Raw genomic sequence first — 27,174 nt, 5'->3', positions numbered from 1 at the left:
AATTGTACCTCATGGTGGGCCAGATTTGGCCTCTGGACCAGCTGTGTTTTATATCACTGATTTTCTTAGTATCAAAAGTAAGATATGTACACGAATGCATTATAGACACAAGTTTTCCTAGCAGTATTATATTATACTGTATGACACTCCAATGTACCAACTAAGTTTTATGTTGCTACATGACTGTACAAAGTCATGGCTTTCAGCATGTTTTGCGTCAGGACTATGACATTATGACATTATCTAACTTCACGTTCAATTTCGTGTTTTATGGACTTTATTATGGAGCAAACATGTTCAGTGAGGATTTTGTTCGCTTTTGTGCCGCCAAAGGAAGCAGAGGCAGGCACGGAGAGCCGTGTGTGGCTGCAGGAATCCGGATATGATGAAAAGCTTTCAGACAATCCTCAGAAAACTTGCGCTGCGGAACGTTGGGACCAAAACTACATCTACTCGAACCAATACTTGGACACACTGGCAACTTACCTATAACTTTTTGGATGCTTAGTTACTAACTTTATTGTCCTGAAAGAGAGAGACGGAGAGAGAGAGAGAGAGAGAGGAAGGAAGGATGAGGATACGTCAGATTTGAAGTGAGGGAGTTGACATGTTGGAGAGGTAAGTTATGCTTTCTAAACAATGTGTCCGTTTCTGCTATAAACAGCACTTAGGAAGCGGCCGTCGCTTCCCGGGCAAAGACAGACGAGTGTTAGAACAAATGAGTTACATGTGGAGCAAGTTTATGAAAGAAAAAAAAAAAGCGAGAGAAGGGAAATTTCCACTAAGTTTTACAGCTTTTCGACGTCACTTTTCTCTGCGTGTGAATAAGCAGACGACTCTCAGCAGCTTGAGTAATGAGCTGCTGCTCCCGCGCCGTGTTGGTTTGTTTCTTCACCCTGATGATTGGTTTTCTCAGCACCGACGAGGACTGAGGGAAGACTTCTGCTTTGTGTGTCCCAAGAAGACGACTGTCTGATGTCCACGGAGACTGTCCTTCCTCCGGGTGGGCCGGCAGGGCAAGACAGGGGCTGTCAGCAAGATACAAGTCCCTTATTGTCTGCCACACACGGTAAGGTCACCCAGGACGAGTCAGACAGTATTAGCATGCTAAAAAAAAAAAAGTGATATTCAGGTTGTCAAATTGAGGTCAGAGGCTTCATGAAAGGTGTGTTAACTTTCTATGAAATTAAAAGGTGCATAGAGATGTGAACCACAGGAGAAGCGCAATACCTAAATGTTTGGATTCCACAAACCAAAAATTTGCATTTATACTTGCTAGCAAACTTGCTAAACAGAGCTTATGTACATGAAATTCCCTGCTGTGAATGTTTATGGAGTGTTTTTCTTCTCTCCATGCTGTCAGTGCCCTGAAACTAATCTAACAATGACATAATCTGACAAGCATGTTGCCTGCATGGGCAAGGCCAATTTATAAAATGCACTTCTAGTGGGTTATTCTTAAACCCATATCTGTTTGAGTGTAAGGATGCATCGGCTGATGGTGATAGCTGATGCCGATATTTTGTTTTTGTAAGTCTTTTATCTCCCTTTCTGCGTCAGGGAAACAAATATCATCAATAAATAAATCATAAAAACGGATATTTCACGGCTTTATCACTCCGTCTCAGAGAACAAATTGAATCTAAAACGTACTCCTCACACCAACGCATAATATTTGCCGCCACCATCTGTGAATGCCATCATATTTGCTGATGGTAGTTAAAATGGCTGAGACGTAACGGTAGTTTGTGCATAAATAAAACAAACAAATTAACGAAAACACAAGCTGGTTGGTAGAGGCAAATGTAGAAAGCGGGTAAGTGTGAATCAGTGGTGTATATCAGCTCTTATCAGTCTACTTTGGACAATACCAGCTGTGTCCTTCCGAAATATATGTGATCTTTTTTTTTTTTTTTTTTTGAATGTGCATCAGTATCTGTACTCCACAGTTAAGCCTTGATAATGTTTTTGCTTTTTCTCACTCAATAAAGTCTGAAGAAATGCCCTGGTGACTATTAAAAGTAACCACAGCCAATTATAGTTTTTAATTAACTTTCTAGTTACCCCTAAGATTATCACATGTAAAATAAGCTTACCCCCACACCCCCTTTTTTCATTTTTCTTCAAACAAGCAATGAACCGTTAACCGTCCTATTTATACCAAGCATCATTATGGCGCTGTCAAAAAATAGCAAAGTAGGACAAAGTAAGCAATCACTGGGGCTGCTGGATTGCGAATGGATTTTCGCTGGACCTTCAAAGGCGCTTGCAGTTAAGACTGGATTTTCCCTCTCAGGGGGCTGTAGATGTACTGAGAATAGAGCGATTCATTTCTAACTGAGATCACTAAATACTGTGATGCATCACACAGAAGTGCTGCTTACTCAACTGCTGCCATCTCTATCTAGGGCTGCTGGCCATCCATTCCATTCCCTCATCCATCACTGCTTACAAACATAGATAGCTGGCACAAACAGACCAATACCTGCTTTGTAAACATTGTTGTTATGTTTTGCTGAATCATTCTTCAATGTTTTTACTTCAGGTTCGCAGTAAAATTCTGATGAAAACTTGCAGGCTATGAGCAGTCATCTGGCACCAAACCAGTTCATAAAGTCATTGGTTTATTTATTGAACAAAGCAGCAGTGTGCAAAGTGTCAGAGAGTCCCGAAGACAAGCAGCCAAAGAACATGGGTTAGAGAGATGAAACTGTCTTTTGTGCAGCTATCAGGTTTGTGCCGACATACTTTTTCCAATTTAGATGAATGCTGCCTTTATGGCAGTAAAAAAGCAGCTTGGCTGGTAGTGCACACCCGGGAGCAGAAGGAGAGAAAATGAGATCCAGAGCTCTGGCAAGGCCTTACCTGAACCGCCCCACCATGTTGTGCAACCATTTGCCAGGAGCCTGTGTTTTTGCTGGCACAAATCGGCAGAGCGGCCTCTAAAGCCCTGGCTTGTCCAGCTGTCCCTCATATTTTGTCCACAGTGGCTGACCTTGCAGTAAAAGTTTACATCTGTTTTTGCAGGAATAGCCATAATTCCTGTTAATTTAGGACAGTTGAGCTCATAATAGGATAACGTTAACTTAAACAACCAGAGCCCTTGCCGTGAGTCACTGCAAAGCATAATATTTTGTTGTTGAACTTTCTCTGCAACAGGTTTTCCTTCGCCAGCCATGTGTAATGATAAATGCTTGTGACCATAGATGCTTGTGACACCGAATCATCTGGAAGAACATCGTCTCCCAGGAAACCAGCCAGTGAAGGACAAACTCACGTGACCCGGGAGAAGTCTAATTATTGCGAGCCTGTGAGAAGTAAGTTTTAACGAGTGGGAAAGGTGTGGGCGGACAGCAGGATCTCTTCGTGTTATATTTAATGATAAACAACAATCAGCCTTTTAATTGAAGCGACTTCAAGCCATTCACATATAGTCCCCACATTCAGGGTGGAGCAGAATTGCAGTAGGTGTCAAGCAGTGGTTTATTGAACTTCTCAAAAATGTTACCCTTTTTTTCATGAGCTTTGTCAGGCTGTCAATAGCAGTTTTGGTTGGGACATTTGCACAGTGTCAAAGCATGAGGCAGGGTTGGTCGGCCAACCAATTAAAAGGATATCAGGATGGCACCGAGGTCTCTTGGCAGTTGAGCGGTAACACGTCTGCACTCCCATTCTGCCATCGTGACCATGACTTGGCTGGCTTCTTCATTTTGCTTTTCCTTCCAACCCTCAGTCTAGTGTTTTGGAAGTTTGGGAAATCCTGCTTTGTGGTTCTGGCATTGACTGTCTCAACACACTGATTGCATGTTAGCCACAATGTTTTATCCTGTACCAAACATTTATCTATTTAAGGAGAACTGTACCAGCTGCTAGAGGCAGGAGTCTTTTGAACAGTGACAGAGGTCCGCAGCGTAGTCGTAGCACAAGAAAACATAGCACAGTTTTATTGCTTGTGCCGTACATCAATTCTAGTTTTATTAATTATTACGTTTGCCCGCATTTTTAATTTTTATTTTCAGGTCAATAATCATTTGCAAGGTTTCGATCCAAATAATAGCAACTTTTATTGGAATCTTGTGAAGCCTCATCTAAGAAATGTAAATTCATATGTTTGTGTCCACCACTCTGATGTCTTTAGAAAGTTAATCCCCCAAATTTTGAAAACTTTGAATATTTTTTCTATGTAACTGCTATCTTCTGGTGGCTTTTTGGAAAGAAAAAAAAAACAAACGCTGATACTTTGGAGATGACCAGTGGATTGCAATCTGAGCAAGCGTGCAGTCGAGAGAGATTTTTGCTCTACCCCTCAGTTTTTTACATTTGCAAGTTGGGGTGGGGCGGTCAAAATTCTTCTAAGATGGATAGAAGAGCTGTCTACCCTCAAGTTTCATAATGTATCATCTTAGTGCCATGTTTTATTATGTATTAGGGGCCATTTGTTCAAAAAAGCATAAACAAATGCAAAAAAAAAACAACAACCCAAAAAAACCTCTTGCAAGTCTCTAGTGATTATGTGTCTGGGGTTTTTCAGTGTTGTAAAGTTCTTCAGGGAAATATTTGGACAACCTCCCTTTGTAGTTCCGTTCCGTGGGGCAAATCATGGAAGCTGGGGCCGTTCAAAAATGATGGGTGAAAAAGAAGGGATCGGGCCTGTGTGCTTTTATATGAAATTGACGTACGAACCGAGAAACTGTGGAGGTGGCTGTTCTCCCTCATCTGAGATCGGTTGGGATGATTTTACTGTCCTCCTCCATATCTCCACCCTAGAAATGGTATTGCTAAAGTGCTAAAATGTGCAGGGGAGGTTGCACAAAGCAACATTTTGGCAATCAGCTGCTTGTGGTGTTTGCAGATCGAATAAGCTGCTAAGCAACAGATTGCAGGTAACAAAAGGAAACAATCTACTTTAAAAGCATCATGTTTGTGTTATTATCAGAAGAGTGAGATATGTCAGGAGAGGTTAATAGCAGCTGATGGCTTCCATCCATGGAGGTGCTTCACTATAACATTGTGTTTGACACAACAGTTCTTTTGTTTCTTGGTTGTTAACTTTTCCAGGGCGTTTTTTTTTTTTTTTTCCTGCCTTCTTTTGGTATTAAGTTTAATGACTTGCCAGTGGCTTGTTTACCGAAGCAGCAAGGGGAAAGAGATTTGGTTGCAAAAAAGAAAAGAAAGAAAAGATTTTCTGTCAAGAGGTCTTTCTAGCTTGGCAGGTGTGTGGAGTATTGCACTTCTGGAGGGAGGCATGCTTTTCTTTCATCTCAGCAGATAAGCCCCTGTGACAACAGTTTTGCGTTGTAATTGATGTTGCCCCCCCCCCCCCACTTCACACACTTCTCGCTCACACACACACACACACACACACACACACACACACGCAGTCTTAGAATGGAAATTTTAAGGGAACATACGCTACCTCTCTTCTGATAGAGGACATTAAATATGTAAAATAAAGACCAAACCCCTAAATTCATGCTATGATCATCTTTGTGACACACATTTAGGGCAGCTCATGTTAACCTATTTGTGTCATAGACCCTCACGGCCTCACGGCCTGGATTTGTGTGTCAAGGCGACCAATCAGACTGTTGCTAGCAAGGGTAATTGAGAGCCCTCTTCACTGCAGAAACAGGAAATCAATAAGAAATCATCTGCCTGGCTACATCCTGCCCCCCCCCCCCCCCCCCCATCCCTGCTGGATTTAAAGCTTGTGTACAGTTTGTAGACTGTGACTTTTCACAGCAAGAGGAAGCCTATTGTATTGTTGTAATAACAACACAGATCCAATTTCAGTAATGAAATCATTGTTTTGACAAGTTGTCCTTTTAAGCAGCAGGCTCTTTTAAAACAGGAAAGCAAACATGTCAGCTGTTTGGTATTAATTTAAAACTGATCTTCACCAAGCACAACATGCATTTGCTTGAGAGTCCTGTAAGCTCTAATTGAATCATACCAAGTAACTGCAGATGAGTCATCATTTTGTGAGCTAAAAAGGCTTAAATGATCAGTTAGAAGTGAAGTTTTCAAAAATACACAAAGTAGATAGTTATTGTAGGGCTGGTCAACCACTGAAGCGATTTCTCCCCTTTGCCAGTGAACGGTTCCTCTGTGGTTCCACCATCCTGAGGGGAGGAGGAGAATCTTGTAGGGGGAGACAGACATTCCTCACGAGACCGTTCTGGGTTTTTCAAGCAGCTGATATCTCTTGCAAACAGGGCCTCGGCTTTCCAGCTTCCCCTTGAAATAAATTGCTACCAACCGGCACCAGTTTCAGGAGTTTAATCGTCACATTATTCACCGGATTGTCAAATACTTTTTTTAATGCTTCTGTGGTTGATAAAGATGACCTTACTAGCTGCTGAAGAACAGGTCGTATTTTTTTTTTTTTTTTTTTATCTCCAGCAAGTCTGTAGTGAGGAAGGAATGTCAAATAACATGACTCTCCATTTTAGAGAAAGACATTAGTCTGGCCTTTGTGTGAATCACTGATTGGGCTCTTTAGTGGCACACCTTCAAGGTTATTACCTGTGTGCACAATTGACCTTTGTAGAAGTGAATTTGTGACCCTTAATAAATGGATTTCTTAACAGACGAAGAAATACGACAAAAGAATCTTTCACAGCGCAACAATTAAGATTTACACGGAAAAATACGACGTGTTTTGGTACTAACAAGTTGAATTCAAATGGGTCCTGAATCAGCATTCACAACCTGTCACTGTGCCCCCTTATGTATATTCCAAAGTTACTTTTAAGACTTTTTAACCTCATGTCTGTTTTTTTTTTCTCCCCAGATTATTTTTTCCAGCTGTAGGAATGCATGATGATTGTTGTTATGCAAGATTCATATCTTTATTGTAATCCTCCGAGGCTTGTCTATGCAGAAATAATGTGTCTGAAGCCTAAGACCTATTATAAACTGAACTGTTATTTTCAAGTGATTACTTACCAGTGGGTCATGGAATCAAAAACTGAATAAATAGGGTGAAATGCTAGTGTAGGGGTTGATTAAAATGGCCATTGTAATTCTACCTCTGTTGTAATTATTTTCTCATTGTCTTGCTGGAGATAGATTTCATATGGGAAATTTCAAGTGTGTTAATTAGCATATTTTACCCGAAGTGCCCGAGCATATTCACTGTTAAATTTTTTTTTTTTTTAAGGATATTCAAAATACTTGAGCCAATGATTAGATATCCATACCTCTGTTCAAGAACGGCAGACTTTTGAGTTCTTATGTTTGATACAAGGCTATACGGATTTTGATTGTGGAGGAAGAGCATGTTTTTTTGTTGTTGTTGTTGGGGGTTTTTTGGGTTTTTTTTTTTTTCTAATCATCGCAGATAGTGTGGGTGTTGAGAGCTCTCTTTCCAAGATGGTTTAACACCAGTTGACCTATGTGTTAAAAAGCCTCTTATGCAGCCCATTACCACCGAGTGAAGAGGTAGGGATTAAAAAAGGACCATTATTTTATTGCATTTTGTAAGAATTTTTGCTTGTAACATCCATAATACTAGTGTTGTGGATGCTGCTATTTGAGATTGGTGTTGGGTTTACAGTAGGTTAGTAAGGGTTAGGGCAGTCGGACAGATACGTCGCTCGCAATGCATCATATGTTGTTACTGTAAATTCTTAATCAGCAAAGTAGTTGTAACTATAGTTAAATGATAATATTACGATAAAATACTATTGTGACAATCATTATATTGCAATTTCAGGATCAGGCAATTCACCTTCGGTAAGTCACAGCATCTCCGTAAAGAGAAGGAGACAAAAAAAAATGTAAGGGAGGGAGGAGTCTTCCTATTTGTAGGTTTTTTTTTTTTTTTTTTTGTGCAATTTTCTGTCATAGTTCTCTTGGAGCGTACAGAAAATGTTGATAGTTTTGAAATGTGTATTTTGCAACCTACAACACACATGGTGTGACACTTGCTAATATTTCCGGAATTGCGCGTCATTGTTTTTGTGTCGTGTCTTCATTTTTTCATGCCTGTGCTTTCACTCAGGCATTCTTCATACTGGAATCTGTGCTGTTATAGGTGTTGGCACAGATTGTTGGGTTTGCCACGGGAGATAGCAACTTTTAACTTTTCAAGTTTCGCTCAACACATCTTTACATTTAATGCAACCATCTAATTATCGCCATTTAACAAAGGTTTTTTAATTATTATTTTTTAGCAATCAGTTCAACATCATGCTCCTGCTCATCAGTTTTCATGTTGATCACTCAGCGGTCTTCACAGGAAGTCATGTGACCATGCACACATATTAACAGACTCTACACATTCAGAGGATAGTTTGTCACTCTCAGAGACACACATACATTTTACTTAAATTAGATCCTAAATTCCAGCATGTAATCACACAGGCTGATGTCACAATTGCACGTAGACGAATTGCGCGCCACGCTGAACGAACATGAACACTGAATGAATGAAGTGGGAAACAAATTAACATTTATGGCTGTTAATGAATATTTTAAACATAGATATCAAAGCAGGCATGGCTTGAAAAAAAAAAAACAGAGCAACTATCTTAAAAAAATGGAGAAAATCATTTCTGGCATTGCTTGCAAACCGTTTTTTTTTTTTTTTTCCCAATCATGCCATGTGAAAAGTAGTTAATTAATGCACATTGGGGAAAGTAGAATGGTTACAAAAAACAACTTGTACTTGTGGTGACAAGGCAAATAAGTTTGTAGTTATGTCTGTTGTATTATAAATATTCATGTTTATGTATAGATCATTTATCTCGTGTAAAAGAATACAATTTTAATTGTGTTAAGAATAGGAGACTAATTATGTGTTACTCTCAAGAATAATTGTCATTCCTTGTTTGTTTGTTTTTTTTAACCCCCAGCTCAATGGTGGTCTTGTAAATTTTGTTATTTTATCTGTTTGACAACTTCAGTTAACATACTTAGTGCATTGGACAGTTAGTAAATAAATCTGACTTTCCTCACCTTTTTAAACCAAGCCAGAAAGGTGGACTGCTGGCTCATGTTTGCTGCTTCCCTTACCAATGCAGCTGTAAGTGCTTCTCCAAAGCTACTCACCGAGGGAGGGAAAAAAAAAAAAAATCAGCCAGTTCAAATGAGAGCAGCGCAGAGGGGATTACTTGGCCTCTAACAGGGTTTTGGCTCCAACATTAAGGTTAAAACCCTTTTCTATTACTAAGATCTCTGCTGATGTTGCCCCCCTCATGTTTGCAGGTTCAGTGCCTCCCTGGTAGGTCATTCTGTCAGGCCCCCTGATCAGTAGAGGGTGACTGGGGACCAGGGGATGGCTCCCGTCCAGACACACAGACAGCCAGAGCAGACTCTGGCCCAGGCTAGTGCAATCACCTCCCACCCACCTCCTCTCTTTCAGGCTGGAGCTAAAATCGATACGGGCGTCTCCGTGTTTTAAAAGCCATTCAGAGGCAGACGAGCACCTCTGGCCTAAAGGCTGATCTCTCTGCTTAAGGCCTTGATTGGCATCCCGAAGATGTGAGGCAGTGACCCACAGCTGTCCCATTAGCAGAGGGTTAATGCTGAGATTGATACTGAGCAAATAAAGGAACTGGGTGTGAGGGTGTTTTGATAGACTGCCTATCCTCCCTCTGACTGAAAGATAGTACATCAGCTGTACTTTGGCTTTTAGGCAGTAGTAATGCTTTTACTGGCAGATCCCCATCCCTTCGACCCTTTATTGGCTTTGTTGGTGTCACAAACATATTTGCTTGTCTGTCTTTTTTTTTGCATGTAGTACGGTGTGTACACATATGAGTGCGCATGTGCATGTCTCCGCGCCTACAGTTGAATTTCAAACAAGTGAGCTTCCTGTGGAACTTCTCCTTCAGCAAGGAGATTTTGAGGCTGGTGGAATATTCGAGTCATCCATGTAACTGAAACTGAACCCCCAACCCCCCTTTTTTTGCCTCCCGTTCATTCCTGCTCTGTTTCTCAGTTTTTGTTTTGAGTCGTGAGTGAGGAGAGGGTGGAGCAATGTTTTTGGAGTATGGAGTCTGGCAGCTCCCTCAGGCCCTCTCTGAGTCATGTCATAATTGATCTTTCTAGAAATTGTGGTAGCTAGCTGTGTAAATCCTAAATCCATGCAAGATGTGCAGCTTTTTTAAGATACTCTACTTTCAGCTGTCTTCATACTGCTCTCTTTTTCCTCTCTTGGATGGTAAGAAACAAATGAGGGGGAATGAATGGCATTTGACAAAGCTTAATACAGAAACACGCTGGTATAAATTCATCTCAAAAATGAGGAAAGGGAGAGTATAAGGTACCAGTTAGTGTCTCTCACAGCAACCAGGTTGTAAAGCTTTGAACGCTCCTTGATGTTGGCTGTATTAGTAGCACTCAAATTAGCACTATGCCAAATTCCACAACACAGTGAAGAGACTTCAGTGGCCAGAGCTTGGGGGTGGGAGATGGAGGGGTTGTGCTGAGTGTGAATGACTTCCTCCTCAATGTGATTCATGTAAGAGAAAATGGCACCTCATTGGGAGTTTCAATGATTTAGATTGCAGTCAGACATATTAATCTGAGAAAATGTTCCGTTTTGAAATCAAAGGATAATTGATGACCCCCTCCCTCACCAACCACCTCTCAAGCACGCACACACACACACACACACACCACAGCTAGTCATGTTCGCTGAGAGGTTCATGTTGTCAAGTCAAGCTCTTGTCTTTCAAGTTGCCGTCGCTACTGTAAAAAGTAATTAAGCAGAACAAGGTCCGAGGGGTTATTTTTTTCCCCATTCTATCAGCCGCAAAATTTGAAATTAGTAAATCCCTAACACTGTGCTTCTCTCTTTGTTGGTTGGAGGCGATGGTGATAGTGGGGTGGGGTGGGGGGGGGGGGGGGTATTGGAAACAATATTAAGAGCTGTCTTCAAGTGTCACTTCCCCTTCAGGAGGCTGGAGAAAACCAAATTTGAATGACACCACATGGGGGGGGGGGGGGGGGGGGGCAAAAAAGAGGGTCACCACTGAAGACTGTCGCAGATTGGCAAAAAATCTTTGGGTGGGGTTGGGTGGGATTTGGGGGCTGTGGAGGAAGAATTGAAAACCAGACAAAAAAAGGTGATGTTTTCAGCATAAATGAGATGCTACACCATGTGATCTGCCTTGACAGGTGAGGACAGCTAATAGAGTTCTAATGCAGGGTGCCATAACACCCACACATCCACATGAAAAGCATGACACTTCCCAATATCAGAGTTCCTCAGCAGCCATCATTATCTTCCTTCATCATCATTATTTTATCTTGGATAAATACACAATATGATATTTCTTGACTGGCAAGGTTTTGCTTTGTGATGTCACATTTCTACCTCATTTGATGGAAAAACTGCTACTGCTACTTTTCTTTTTTTAATCTATTTTTGCCCCCACCCCCCGTTTTTCTCCCCAATTGCACACACTGTCCTAGTCATTGCTCTACTCTCTCTGCCCTTGTGGGGACCTCTGCTCCTGCCTCCTGCCTCCTTACCTTCTCAATCACATGGAGTCTTCTGCTCCATTATTTCATGTACTGGTGAGATGCTTTACCAGCAGAATGTATCCTTCGAATGTGGGATCCTCAAAAACGGACATTTCTGTTAGCTTGTGTCTGGTGCCTCCAATATGGCTCCCCACACCTTTGTACTTAGGACGAACTATGAATACAGTTGGCATGTTTTTTTCTCTTTATTCATACTAATCAATTATTTTTTGTGATGGGACTCGCTTGTTTGTTTCTCCCAACTCATCCTTCCAGACATTAAAGGAAGTCCTTGTCCGGGAGCATGGAAGGTCAAATGGTAAACGAGGCTTTGATACGCCCAAGGAAAATTTCAATCAGAGCCCTTTTGTAATAACATGCATTGTACTATTTTCCTGTCTGTCCCTCTCGCTCTCTCTGCCGTCTAATTCCCCTGGTTTTGCGTCTATAAATATGGACAGGGAAGATGTATAATTTCTAATGAGAAAATATATCCCTTTGGATTGAAAGGCAGGGACTGTTCCACGCGCTGGTATTTGTTAGGAGGAGAGATGATACCTCAGGCTGTTTTGGTAGAGGAGGGGGTGGTGGTGGTAAGAGGACTCTGGCTAGGTCATTGCACATTTACAAATTAGCATTTCAATCATGCAGGTACATGGACAGCCAAGCAGAAAATGTACATGCTTTTCTAATACATGGCATAAAAGATAAACAAAACACTGGTTGTGTTCGAAGAATTAGCATTTCAGAGCTACCTGGTGCTCTGCACACTTTCTGTGTGGGACTAAAAATTAGGGTGCCGATTCCATTCAGTGTTAACTCACAAAATCATTGCATTGTGTAATAATGGCTATTAGGAGATGAATACAAGATGTGGATTGTGGTGTTTATTTGGCTGACATGATGTGACATTTGAATAACTGTATGCTCTCTATGATGGGCATTCTAATAAGCCTCAGCAAACACCTTTCGTCTCTCCTCTCCCTCGTTCTCTCCGTCTCAGGGGCATTAATATTAAAAAGGACTGAGCTTTAGAAACACAGAGCTTGTGGTTGCTCCGGCGGCTCCCAGCCTTACCTGCGACTCTCTACACAGTGATGTGCAAATGAGAATCTTTATATTGCCCTGTTTGACCTCTGTGTTAGACTTTCATGTTCTTGACTATTTTAGAATTCTTGTTTGTACAGCTCTGTTTCAGTTGACATGCATGCATGCATATTTCTTCCTGGTAGGTCTCCTGCTGTGTGTGTGTATGTGTGTGTGTATGTGTGAACGTACATACGTACATGCTCCTCCTCTTCTTTCCTCTGTCTTTTGGGTGCAATTTCCACCTCCCTCCTGCAGGACCTATTTTCTGTGACAAAAACTGAGGTGTTTATACACTCAGTTTTACATACAGAGCGATCCTGCTCTCAGCTCTGGTGCGGCTCCAGTGCTCTCCAGGCACTGTGGTGCTTGGTCCCTGTGTGGCGCTGCCACTGAAGACTCCGTGACAAATGGCAATTATATTTGTGTGTTCTTCATGAATCCATCAAACACTGGCCTTTTAAAAATGCTCCCCAGATATTTCAGCCTGTCAGCTACTAGTAGCTGGAACCAAATTGGGATGCTGCTTAAACAGTCAAGAACCACTCACCCCCTAGTTTCCCCTGTGATGTGTGTGACAGCGTGTGTAGAGGAATACCATGTTTTATTCAACTACAAATGTACACTCTCAACAGTTGTTGATGTGCCAGAAATAGGGCGGTTACAAGTCCAATTTGAAGCGTGGTTGTGTGTGTTTAAGCGTGTATGTGTCCAGTTCTTCCTCCAAAACTTGGTGTTTTAATGCAACCTGTCAGGTTGTGCGCATTCGGTTATCTCAGGACAGTTACCCATCTCCGCAAGCCTGTGGCAGCAGAACAACTCGTATAATTTTTTTTTTTTTAAACTCACTTGGAGTTCAGGAGTGTCAAGCTTTGATGCTATGTTTCCTGCTGTGTTGTAGGAGTAATGATCCAGTGCCTCTTATCAGGCCCAGCTAATATTTGCATGAATCAGTTTAATGCTCCTCAATTGAGGCATCTAAATGAATGCTCACAACTTTGCTTCAAAATTTTGATGAAAGTTTGTACCTGCGGAATAAAATAAGAAGTCTTAAGGATTAATATTGACTTGAAAAATACACAGTGGTTTTTGCAGAGCATTTTGAAACTTGGTTACTTAATTCATACGGTGAATAATGAAACAACGCCGTTTTTCTGTGATCCGCATGTATAGTGAAAGTTTCTCCAACTCAGCAGTGTAGCACAATTTGCTGGACTTACATTTTTGCTTTCTCTCATTATGTCTTCATTTGTCTCATGGTGACTGTACAAGTCTGTCACTGCCATCTTTGACAGGATTATCATTAACATGATCAATGATTATGAATATTACTCCATTGTGGCCATTCATCTTAGTCGACGTGTTCATCAGGATAAAAATAAAGACTGACTGTGTTGAAACTCTTTGGGAACCTGCCACTTCTCTACAGACTTCAGGTCAGAAACCTGCTCCCCTGCTTAGACGCTCTTGCTTTAATGTAGTGGTTTCTTAATAACTATTTATTCTTTAGTAAATTGAAAGCTTGACTCCCTCAAAAGGACAGGTAATTATGCCTGCTACTCTGCTTTGGTCATTTTGGGCCCGAACATGTGTGTTTATGTCTGTGTTAGTGCGTGTGGCTCGTTCTTCTGAACCTAAATGGGGAAAAAAAAAAAACTGTCTGCATTGTTGCGCAATGTGCTGTGGTTAATGGATGTGTGAAGGAACTGCCAACTGTTGCATTAACTTGGAAATACTCAAGACCAAGAAATATGATTATTACTGTGGGAAGAGTCTTTAAATAACTTTTAAAAGAGAGATCAGAAATCTGTCAGCCAGTGATGCTGACATAAATGTTAAAATATGGAACAACCTGTGCCCAAATGGCATCGTTGGATGATGTGGCTTTCTGTTTTAGTTTCTGCATGAAGCTTTTGTCAAAGAGCAGAAAAAACAAAAAAAACAGTCCAACCTTTGTCTTAATGTCAAAATTGAACAAATATAACTTGTTGGTTGACTTCAGCAAACTAGTTTGTGATCCTTGCTAATAAGAAAAGTAACAGAGTGAATGATTTTGTTTACGTGGACGCCATGACAGTCCGACTGATGACTGAGGATGCACACCCACATCACATTCCTATGTTCTTTGTTGGACTGTCTGCCTGGAATTTGACCCGAAACTATTTTTGTAATGTTGCTTTCGTGATATATAAACTTTTCACAACACTTTTCTTCAACTCATTATGCAAAATACCATGCTTTCAGCCAAACACTCACTTGAAGCTGGAGATGCATTGGTGAGAAGTTTGATTTCATGGCTGCCAGGGGGGACTTAATCATATGTCAACAATGCACTTGAATAATTTATGTAAGGTTGGAATATTCTGTTTTGACTCAAAACACACTTATTCCAAATAGGAATTTATTCAGTTTAAGGTGGTTAGAAGATGTTGGATGAAAAAAGGCACACCACTAATCTGCACACCCCCGTGTGACAGATGCACACCAAGATCTCTATAATCACAGATTCAGACATCTTCTTGGTAAGGGTAACTGTTCTTTGTCATCCAAATAAGGACAAGTGTGTTGCATAAAGTCACACTGTGGTGTGTGCGTGTGTGTGTGTGTTCCTACCTTTCTACTGTATATGATAATGGGTTATTAATGCTTAAACAGAAAAAAAAGCATAAGCTCAGTTACTAGGGAGTGAAAGGAAAGTTGCAGGTGTCAGAGGTAAAACCCAGGCGCCACAACAGATACTCTGAGTCTCCTTGTTAGTACGCTTTCGTCTCTCCCCACATTGTCATGGGCAGGCTGCACAGCTTTCGTCTCCTAGAGAAGAAAATCCATCAACCTGGCCTTAAATCACTGCATAATAAATTCTATCGTGTGCTACCCAGTTGTCTAATTCCAATTGCATGAAAATCCTGATCCCTAAAGTCTATATTTGTTTATGGAAGCAGCATGTAGAAACCTGAATGAGGAGGAGGCAAAACCCAGTGTGTGTCTTTAATTGCTTTGTTTTACATCCACATTCACATCCGGCCTCTCCCAGGGTGATGTGTTGTTAAAAAGCGTGAGGCCTGATTCCCACACACTCTCCCTCCCTTGTTAACTGTAATTGCATTTGTTGGTGAGCTGACAGAAAGAAAATAGAGATGGAAATAAATTAGCGGCGTAACATGAAGTTCAATACTTGAAAACCATTTTGGAAAACTTGTTGATTTTTTTTTTTTTGTGGAAAGTTGTAAAGGGTTGATCTCCTGGTTGTCCCATCTAGCTGTTAAATTAGGAAGAAACCAGGTGAAGATACATGTACCCAAGGTATAGAATAGAAAAGAGGAAGTGTGTTTCACACATACACACATGGAGATGAATATTTCACAAAATCTCAAGTTAACTATGCACTAGCAGGCAATCGAATGCGTAGTGGCTCTGATAATGTAGCAGTAACTCCCAGTAGAGCTGATTGTGCAGGTGTTCCTCAGTAAAATGCCACCTCCTTTGCTCGCTCTCATCCCTTGCCTTCTCTCTTATCAGACAGGTCGCTGTCTCCTGACTTTCTGTGGCTGTCACACATGCACTTCGAAAGACTGGTTGAGGCCATCTCTAAGCTTCATTACTGTTGCAGACAGCAGCTATTTTGTATATGCACAGTATCACAGGCTGCTTTTCTCTTTTTTATCCTCGACATTCATCTCTCGTTCTTTGACACCGTCTTCACTCACCTGGCTCCCACAAATGACTGCCTCAAGCGCTGGCTTTTGTGATCCTGTCACATAAAGGTTCCTATATCTTTCTGCTTATGTCTGTCATTCTGGGTTGAAATGTTTGCCATATTATCAATATCATGTTAGGAGGTATTTGAAAGATTTGCTGAAAATGATTTAGTTGAGATTGCGTTGTCTCCATTACCGTGTTCGGTTTGTGAGACCTGAACATCACAAGCAGGAATGACTTGTGTATGAATAAAGTCTGTGAAGGTGTAGAGAGTGCTGACAAAGTTCTCTTCAGTCTAAATAAAGTTACTGGGTTTCAAACGTTTACACCCATAAGGGTGAAAGGAATCTACAACTTTTCCAGTCTTGAAATAGATACTATAAATACTTGATAAATTATTCAGAACAGAAGGGCATTTGGTAAAGTGCATACCTCTGACGATGTAAAAAAAAAAAAAAAAAGGCGAGGGGGGGGCTGTTTTTCACAGTATCAAACTGATCTACATACACATACAGCATACATGTTCCCCCCTCCTCTCAGTTTGGAGCAAATTGGGTCGGTACTTTTCGTGTTAAATAATTTATTGAGATGTTCTTATGACTGTTTTGGAATGTCATTGTCATTTCCATCAAATATTTATATGCAAATAAACAAGCAACATGTCTGATGAGTTACACTTAATGTAAATTCTCACTTCATTTGGAAATATTTTTTTAAGCTTCCTAGTTTTTTTTATCCCAATTCAGTATTTGGTTTTAATAGTTTGATAATAAGAACCTTTGCATGCAGGTGTTTTTGCAGAATAAAATGCAGCAAAGTGAACTTGTTATGTCTGCTGTGAATTTGAAATGTGCTCTGTAATTTAAGTAATTGTGTTGAATCCACACACCCAACTCTTGAGTAAATAGCAGTGAAAGTGATATCTTTTCCTCTCTGTGTTTCCGTCTAGCTCAACCTCAGACTCAGCCCCTGGACCCTGACAAGGCAGACGCTGCCAAGGACCAAAGTGACATTCACCACAACAGCACTGGCGCACCCGGGCTGAGTAATAATAATGGAATCCACCCTGGCATCAATGGAGCCAGGACCACATGCACGTGCTCCTGTGGTCACATCAGCACGGGCGCCACAGGGTCGTCAGGCTCGGGCACAAGAGTTGTGACGACAACAGAGCAGCCAAGAAAGCAGCCGCCTACGCTTGTGTCGCAGAGGATGCAGAGAAAGTTGAGGTCGAGTTTGTCAGTCAACAGTGACAGCAGCCGACGCAGTAAAGGCAGTTCCACTGGGTCGCAGAAACCTCCTTTACCAGAGGGTGAGGATCCATTTGCCAGGGACCATTTAGGAGAACACAAACCTTTGCCTCACTAAAAACTACTAACACTTTACCATTAAACTTCTCTTTTTGCACCCTCCCCTTTCTCCTGTTGATGATAAATCTATTCATCTTTAATCTCAAGACTTTAGGGGCAGTCATGTATAGTTGTAGAAAGTCTTGGTGACTGAAATTGGACCTACAACTCAACTAATCAGTTAGACATCGATAGATGATGGCCACGGGGATTTACATTATTTCTATCTTTATGTCAATTGCAGAAGGGGATTATAGTTCACCTCCCCAACAGAAATGTGCATTTCTAACTCAGTGTCGCACAGTGTCTTGCACAAATACCCTAGATCTGCATATGTCCCTCTTGCCTTCCAAAATAATCGATTGGTCATGGAAGGTTATTGAGTTGTCCAACCTTTAAAGAATTTGGTTGGAAAAGAGCAATATGAGCCAACCAACACAGAGACAACAGCCCTTAGTCAGCAGGGTTGTCAATGGCACACCATTAAAACAATTGAAATTACTTTGCATTATAAAATATATACAATAAAATATGGTAGGCTTTATAAAAGTATGTGCATTTTCTATTCAATGTATTGTTTTATTTTTTAAAATAGGAATAATTCACCACTTGTTTCTTTGTCATACACACATATATTTTTAGTTCCAAACCAGTCAGTGCCATCCATCCATCCATTTTCTTCCACTTATCCTGTTAAGGGTCGCGTGTGGCTGGAGCCTATCCCAGCGGCTTTTGGGCGAGAGGCGGGGTTCACCCTGGACAGGTTGCCAGTCCATCACAGGACCAACACATAGAGACAGACAACCATTCACACTCACACTCACACCTACAGTCAATTTAGAGTATCAATCAGCCTCGTCCCCTCTTGATGTCTTTGGACTGTGGGAGGAAGCTGGAGTACCAGAGAGAACCCACACAGGAACAGGGAGAACATGGAGACTCCACACAGAAAGATCCCGTGCTGGGACTCGAACCCGGAACCTTCTTGCTGTGAAGCGACAGTGCTAACCACTGCGCCACCGTGCCGCCGAATCAGTAAATGTAGAAAAGAAAATGAAAAGATTAAGAGGTACAACAAGAAATCCCACAAATGCTTGTTTCTGTAGAGCTCTGTTATGAAGGGAGATATCATTGTTGCGTGTGACCTGATCACGACCTAATCAATCATCCCTAATCTGTAGTCGTACTGTGGCTTGAGAAAGCCATCACTCTAAAGTCGATCACTCTATAGAAGTGGTTATTCTAGGGAGGCACCCCTGAAAAAAAAAAAAATTTTAAGATATTGATAGTAATCTCTCTGCTTCTCTCACCTTTTAATGATGGGACTGCATGACCTCTTATATTTATCACTCCTGTCAAGCAAATGACATCTTATCCTGCTCCCGTGGCCTTTATTGTCTGAACAACAAGCCAGAGAGTCCGTTCCCCATGCAGGGAAGCCATCACTTTGTCAGGTGCAAGGCCGAAGTGAGTCAAGTAATGAAGGCAGTTGGCTGGTCCTTTTCCATTTGGGAGATAGGTGTGACTGTCTAACAAGGTCTGAGAGCACAGGGTGCCTATTAAAAGTCGTGACCAGCCTTGCTCGGGCCCCTCACACCTCTCTGGGCCCTCTCTGGTTCTCTCTACATCCCGTCAGCACCACCCTAGCCCTCATTAACAGGGCCCCCTTGCGTCCCACCTCCAACTACTGTGCCCACTGGCTGCGTGTATGTTTGTGGATATGCATATGCCTCCTATCCTTCGGTAGCAGCAGGCAATGTGAAGGTTCACAGGAGTAACTCTCGCTCCTTGATTCATCCCTTTGTTGTTTTTTGTCCGTGTTTCATGTAGGATTTTGCTCCTGGTTGAAGATGAAAAATGACATCATTTTAGGTGATATTAAAAGACTGGTAATTGTGGGGATGAGATATTGGCTTTAAATGAAGGAGAAAAGTAGTTCGCCACATCTGTATTTGATGATATTTTGCTTGAAATATGCATTACATTGTGTTGTAAGGGAACAAAAGAAGCAGGCGCTCACACATCCACAACACTTTGAGCTGGTAAAGGTGGGATACATTCACTAGAGATATTCCAGACATGTTTTCAGCATCTTAATTGGTAAACGGAAGACAGAGGGTGAAAAGAAAAAAAAAAAGAAAACAACAGCAGCTCAACAAGTCTGTCTCATTATGGCTTTTGTGTTGCTTATTTGCAGACATGAGCTCTCAGAATCAATATGCTTGTTCTCAACTATTTATTTCCCCCCGGAAAAACCCAAGCTGTTGTGTTTGAATGTTTACATGGATTAACATAATCTGTTTGCCTGTGAAATTAGCCTCCTAAACAGCCCCCTGTACACAGGAAATAAAAGGCGTAAGCTAGCACGAGCTAGCTCTAGGGATTCTGCTCCTCCCTGTGTTTCTTGGCACATGCCATTGGCACCGTAGCCAATCTGTGATAACACCACAGCTTCATAGAGGAAGCTAAAGAGTAGTTATTTACCGCACTGCTTTTGTTCACGGGTAGGATGCTCAGTGCTTGTCATCCAGCTGGTGTTTTGCAAAATTGTGTGTAGTCATCAAAGGTCTTCAAGCTGCTTTAGCCTCATTTAGAGATGCAGGGCAAAGGCATTGTTTCTTCTTTTAATGCCTCTGGGCATGTAACAGCTGGGGCCAGAGGCATTTAGTATTTGTGTTGTCCATTTCATTCTCATGAACATGATGTCGAAGTAACACCTTGAGGGAATTCCTTCAAAAGATATCTTCCAAGGATGAAGTGATGATTTTGATGGTCAAGATTACTGGGACTTCAAAAAGCACATCCTTTGGCCATAATTCTAAGAACTTACATGCTAATAGACTAAAATGGTGACATGTGAATTGGAATCCCAAAAGGTCAAATATTACCGAGAATATTACATAATATACAATAAAGACAGTTGTCTGGCTTTTCCTCAGTGCGATAACGTAAAATTTTTGAGGGAAGAAGTTTAATTTCGCCCCCCAGAAAACCTAAAAATTTTCTTTCTTTCTTTCTTTTTTCAACTGCTTATTTTATGAGTGAACAAACATGGATGACATTGTAACTGGCCCGGTCAGTTATTGTAGGTCTTAAGCTAAAAACATTGGTGTGTTAGTGTCTAAGGTTGAATCCTCCAGCTTTGACGTTTCCCTCAGGCAAGTATTATAAACAAACCTGCTTTAGTGCATGTGGTCAACCACCATCCATCATCCAGCACACCCACCCACCCTCTGCCCTCTTTACCAATGTGTGCCCTCTCTGAGTCTCTGAGTTCCCATAACCAGCTAGGCTTTGTCTGTTCAATATCGCTCTTTATCTTCACCCATCCAGCTATCTCTTTCTCTCTCTCTCTCTCTCTCTCCCTCTCCCTCTCTCTCTCTGAGTTTGAACGTTTTGCACAGCTTGCTGCTCTGAGGCCCATCCAGCTTGTTTTGTGTCAAGCCGTCTCCTCCCTTTTTTGTGTCAGCTTTCCAGATGTCTCAAACTATTTCCTCAGAGGCACCGGACGCTGTTTTTGGCCCTGCAATTTCTGGGCTTCATCGCAAATGCTCTGACATTAAACAGGAGTAGTGTCAGTGTGCACTGTTGTCTGTCTGTTGGTTGGTTTCACTCTGGCTCTGTCTGCCTTTCTGTCTGTCTCGTTGTTTTCATGGATTCGTGCCTTGTGTCCGTCTTGCTTGTGTACACGATATGACCCCACTCCCCCCTTTCCCTCCTGCTTGCTGGCTTCTTTAAGATCCAGACTAATCGCTGGTGGTGAATTATACATCCAAGTGAATATCTGAGAGGCCCGGCCGCTGCTTATGTACTTTGTTTTTTATCGTTTTCACGGTCTACTGTTACATTCTGAATGCTGTCATGGCCATACCCTCTGGGTCCTTCAAAGTTTAGGCTGAACTTTGAGGCGTTGTGCCTGGAACTGTGGCAGTGCTTATTGCTCACATTGGCATTTTGTGGTACCCAAATGCCAAAGGACTAAAGTGGTTGCCAGTATAGAATAAAGTATGAGTTGGTTATGCCAGCATGAAACTAAATCACGCTCTCCATCTGCCCAACAGCATTTTACTGTGTCCAAGCCAGATGTTTTAATAGTAATGGATTTATTCTCATGCATCTTCCATCACTGCCAGTGTTATGGCCTCAGATAAGGATAATAAGATACATTCAAACTTCAGGCACCCTCACAGGACACACGCACTGACTCGTTTCATGTTCCCCTCCCTATCTTGCTTATATCACAGTTAGCAAGCGCTTCTGGTCAGCTTTTCAGCCCTGAGCACAGGAAAATAGCACAAGAAAAAAAATCTCCTCTGCTTTGATTAATCAAACATGAGCATCCAGCAGTCCTCAGCTTGCCTTCCCATGCTGCCCTCCACATTCCCCTCCCCTCCAGCCCAACCTATAACAGCCTGCACTGACAACTCAAGATGGGCTGATGAAAGTTATGCAAATGTGCCCTGTTTGTAATGCTATTTTTCAGCATCCATCCACATCATGTCTTTTTAACACTCCAAAGCACTGCACTGCGCTGGCCTGGGTTCAAAAGGCAGACAACTAGTGCAAGGAGGGTTGGCCAGGCCAGACTCCCATTGAATAATCTTTAGTAGGAGTTAACAGCTCACTCTTATTTGTGTTAGAACAGCGCTTGTGCTGCAGCTCACCTCATGTACCAACCAGCTCAAGTTCTTTTGCCACATCTAACTCAACTAACACAAAATTACTTTCAAAAGTTATATTTTTACGCTTAAGAACAGGTGAATATGTTTGATTCAGGTTTTGCTTGTAAAACTATCAAATTGGATTAACAATTTATGTTCCTCTTTGCTTTTTTCTATCAACAATTTCAAATCTTACATTCTGCGCTTATACCACATATCATTATTGGCATACCAATTATGTGGAGTTTCTACAAATGCATTTCTTTTTTTTTTTTTCCATCCAGCCGTTTCATTCTCAACTATTCCAACCCGCAAAGTCGCATTTTTATGCAGCATCTGACTAATTCATCCGGTCATAAACCGAGCTGTGATGGTTAATGAGCACATTTGTAATTTTAAGGGAGACTTTTTATTGCCGTGAAACAACAAGCTGAAACTTTCCAGCAGCCATGTAAATGGGGTCTGTGAAGAGGTTAAATGTTAATCAGAGGTGTGAGCGTTGCTGGCAGTAATCTACCTATTTGATGGGAGAGACTCTTGGACTTGGCTAATCATGTCCTGTGTGGTCAGCCTAGCAGTTTGCATGATAATGCCACAATTATTTAACAGTCCGTTAATCAAAGCTGCAGGTGAGGAATTCATTTATCTTAATTTCTCATATTTCCTTTTGCCACCCTGCCAAGTTGTCTCTTACCCTTCTTCTTCATTTAACCAGCCTACTCAGCATGCAGTCCTCACTGGCAACACTAACATTTTGTGATTAAAACACATTTACACTTACTTTTTCTGAAATGATTGAATGTTTTGAAATGTCACATATTGATTTCACTTTTCACCCTGATTGGTTGGAGCCAGACTGCTGTGTCCACTGCATCTTGGCCTGCCTGTTTTGCGAGTTCCTGACACTTTGCAACATGGTGGTGGCGCAGGCCTCATGTGGCACGTGCACGTCCGAGGCTTGCTGCTGTTGCTGCTGCACCGAAGACATGGGCGATGACTGCAACTGCCCCTGTGATATGGACTGCGGCATCATGGATGCCTGCTGTGAGTCATCAGATTGTTTGGAAATCTGTATGGAGTGCTGCGGCATCTGCTTCCCCACATAGGGACACCTGTGCTGGTATGGACTGTCGTGTCTCTGCAGGGGACAACTGGAGCCTGGATGGAAGACTATAAAAAATAAAAAAAACTGCTGCTGCTGCTGTCACTTTGAATTCAGCAACAGACAAAGGGAACAACAATTTTTGTGTGATGCTAGCATATGTGTTTGCCAATGTCCTTTTTTTTTTGAGTATGTGATGACTTTTGAGTGTGTGAAGTTGTGTGGTTGAGAGCAGCATTCTTTGAAAGATACATCTTGACACTGGGCTTGTTCACCAAAACCAGCTCAGCAGGGGCTAATAGTAACTGCAGATAAACATGCAGGATGAACTTTTCAGTTAATCTTTGAGTGTATAGTGTATTCTTCTCCCCAGTCTGCCTGTAATTGTTAGATCAGGAACGCTGCTTAATAGCATCTTGCCTCTTATTCATTTTGATAACTGATAATGTTGCATACGCTAAACAAAATGATTGCATTTAGCCTGTTTTTGTTTTAAATATTTGGAGTTTATCTTGATGCTCAAAAACTGAGGTTACATTCTTAGTACCGTACAACACTGTAAAACGTGACAGTTCTAGGTGCATACTGTCGGTCTGCGACACAGATTTTCATTGACACATATCTACTGTAGCACTGTACAACAGTTGAAACTGGTGAAATATTAAAGGTGAATCAGGATTATCATTTGCGACTCGAATGGAAAAGAACATGTTTAGAACAAAACCTTTATTCTTTTGCAGTTGTTGGCGGATATTGAACTTCAGTGACCTATAATTACAGAAAATAACTGCACAGAATTGCTGATAAAATCACATTCGCTATATGATAATTCCTACTTGAGGCCTGTGTCCACATAGCATGTGTTTTTGCCAAGTGCCGTGGCTCAGCTAAAAAGTGTTTACAATGAGAAGCAAGTATAAGTGGCTGCCTTGAGAAAGCATCTTTGTTTAGAGCACTGCATCCTTTTTCTTGCGTCCGCTTCCAATTTGAAATCTTTCGTTAACTGTTCAGAAGGCCCTGATGTTTTTCATTTCGCGTCTGTTTATCATGAACTTCGTGTGATCCGAGTAGAAAAATAAAATGCTTTTTGCGGAGCAGATCAGACAAATGTTTCCTGTTAACGTTTGTGTTTATCAATGTCTCAGATGGATTGTGTCGTACACACGTTGACCTCGCTCACAGTTGTCAGCCTGAGCAGTGACGGCTGGTCATGGCCATTTAGCTCATGTATATACTTCTTTCATTTGGTGCTCATAGTGGAAACAAACAAAATATCTTTTAAAAACAATTGAAGTTTTTGGTCGATCAATAAAACTTGTGTAACTTTGAGAGGGGCTTCACTGCAACGCTCCCCGCTATCGCTTTCTTCCAGAGATCAGTGCTACGTGTACACAGGCCCTAAGAGTATACATATTTTAAACAAAGAATCTCATCTCACTCTTCCTGATGCTTCAATCTTAAAAGCATCGAGTTTACTGGAAATACAGTGCAAACATGTCTTAGTCAGAAGGATCTGACCACGCCACTGTACAGTTTCCTGGTATGTTAATATGTGTACAGCTTATGTCCTCCTCTAATTTTAGCCATTAATAAGTAGGCTTTGTCAGCTGCAAATGGTACAAGTCTTTTCTGTGATGCTGTTATACTGTGTAAGTGTGACTTGTTGAACTGCACTCTGTTCAGGAAGGGTGTGATAAGGAATTAAAGAATGGTGACCCTGGTTGCCATGTAAGCGGCTTTTGGGTATCAAGCCCAGTGACTCACAATACAAAAAAGGAATCACGAACTGTCATGTTGAAATCGTAAACTAATGCAGGGTAAAGGCAGTTTTCCTCTTCTTTTTTTTTAGTTCCTTAATTCTGTGTATCTTGAGATGAGTTTGTGGTGAATCACAAGTGGAGTCATCGTCTTGTCTGAGATCCGCTTTGATGTTGTTTAAGTGATGATACTTAATACTGGCCCTCATTAGCACTGCTTGCTAAATGGAAACAAAAAGTGTCACTGTGTAACGCCAACAAAGATAATGTGCTGTCATGTACAGCTCATCTTCACAGCACGTTGTTTTTAGTGAGGTTGTATAAGCACCTCTGCAGAAGATAATGTGCAGAAAGTAAACCTCATTTTCATTTTTATGATGAACTCAAGCCACAAGAGTGTCAAAGAAGCACTTGATAATGTGAAGAATTAATCTAAAAGAAAAATATGTGTAAATGTAACTCATGCAGTTGTTTCTTCATTATACTTTTGCCATGTCTGTAACTTACACAAACCTTTTGTTATTGCCTTCTTTTCCAAATTGGAGTGTATTGCTCTCTTGGTAACTTTTTTACATTACCTATAATTGTAAAGACAACATTCTTTTTTTAGAAATAAAACATTTAATAAAATGTCTTTTTTTCAAGTAATTCTACGTAGAGTATTTTTTTTTGTTAATCTGTTCTGTGTTTGTAATGCAGTGCTCCTCCTGCCATAGCATTAGAACAGCAGGTTCAGGCAGTAACCCCTCCACCTCCTGCTGTTCCGGTTGCAGGTTGAAAGCAACTGATACCTGATTTGATGGAATTTTTTTGTGTTCAGCAGGCTACGTCGCTGTTTCTCATTGCAAGGATGGTGGAGTTTTCAAGGCAGCAACTGAGTCAAGATTTCTAGTGAATCAACGATAAAACCAATTTTGGCCTTAATAGTCGTTTTTCGCATTGATGATTGACACCCTGTAGCCCTTAAAACTGAGCAGAAAATGAAGGGGCTACACCCTAAATCAACCTGCAAAGCACTCCACATTTTCCCTCTTCTAGCTGTTAGTGACAAATGCTTTTGCAATCAATAGTCACCTCATAGGAATAACAATGAGCTATTTTATTTTAAACATAAACAGGGATGTGGTCCGACATAACTGTCATCAGAGTACAAACTGACTACATGGTAGTTTTCGGTCGGTAAAGTGACAGTAGATGCTGGGATGCAATTTTCTAAATGTATCAGACTCAGCATATTTTCTGCTTCAAGCTGCTGTTGTGCTTCATGATTCATATTTCAACTGGTGCCAACTTGTTTTTTACTGTATGTTTTGGACCAAAGTTGGAGCATAAACTACAGAAATACAGTCACTGCAGTGTAGTGTTGTTGTTGTTTGTTTTTTTTAATGGCTCCAAGTCATGTAAACTGCTGCCAGTCCTGTCGGAAATACTGTTTTCCAACCTTTTTCGGCACATCAGTGTTTTCTGAATGTGACTTTTCAGACTTCCTCCTCGACCCCAGCAATTTTTTGCCGTAGAGAAGTGATACTTTGAAGTACAGTCATCTACCAGTTTCTTCCCACATATTCTCTACAGAGTGCGAGCCTCTGCTTGGACGTGCCTGACTCTGTGGCACTGTTGGTGGAAACCAAAACATTGATTAGAAATTACAACGGCTACAATTAGCTCTGGTGACTTTATACAGCAATAATGTGACAAAGACTTTTAGAGAGGGATTTTTTTTTTTTTCACTTGGGACTGGAAATATCCATTATGCATTGTGGATCCGGCAGCAGACCAAGACGGGGGCCTTGGTGGTCTAATCCCTAGCTATGGAAGCTGGCTTTTGGGACATGGAATGTCACCTCTCTGGCGGGGAAGGAACCGGAGTTGGTGGAAGAGGTTGAGGGTTACCAGCTAGGTATCGTTGGTTTCACCTCGACACATAGCTTCGGTTCCAGAACCCAAGTCCTTGAGAGGAGATGGACTCTCTCCTTTGCTAGAGTTGCTTCAATTGAAAGGCAGTGGGCCGGTGTGGGCTTTCTGACAGCCCCCAGACTCTCTGC

At 41.4% G+C, this 27,174-nt stretch overlaps 1 protein-coding gene across 3 annotated transcripts; it reads left to right on the top strand.

Annotated features, from left to right (window-relative positions):
* The first annotated feature begins 354 nt into the window (after positions 1-354).
* mdfic (MyoD family inhibitor domain containing) lies at positions 355-25,771 on the top strand. 3 transcript variants are annotated; one of them, XM_086202270.1, is made up of 5 exons: positions 355-618; positions 917-1,069; positions 3,207-3,317; positions 17,210-17,572; positions 23,126-25,771. In XM_086202270.1, exons 2-5 carry the CDS (start codon positions 976-978, stop codon positions 23,374-23,376), a joined length of 819 nt encoding a protein of 272 aa, XP_086058396.1. In that variant the 5' UTR covers positions 355-618; positions 917-975; the 3' UTR covers positions 23,377-25,771. The 3 variants fall into 3 exon arrangements, with proteins under 3 accessions (XP_086058396.1, XP_086058398.1, XP_086058397.1); XM_086202272.1 differs by lacking the exon at positions 355-618 and having other exon boundaries at positions 682-1,069; positions 3,160-3,317; XM_086202271.1 differs by lacking the exon at positions 355-618 and having other exon boundaries at positions 693-1,069.
* The last annotated feature ends 1,403 nt before the right edge of the window (positions 25,772-27,174 follow it).

Source organism: Aulostomus chinensis, chromosome 4 (genome assembly GCF_037954235.1).
Source record: "Aulostomus chinensis isolate RoL2024-O1b breed Wild chromosome 4, RoL_Achi_v1.0, whole genome shotgun sequence".
Lineage (NCBI taxonomy): Eukaryota > Metazoa > Chordata > Actinopteri > Syngnathiformes > Aulostomidae > Aulostomus > Aulostomus chinensis.
Note: the sequence above shows the minus strand (reverse complement) of the source record. Positions and strands in the feature narration are given on the sequence as shown.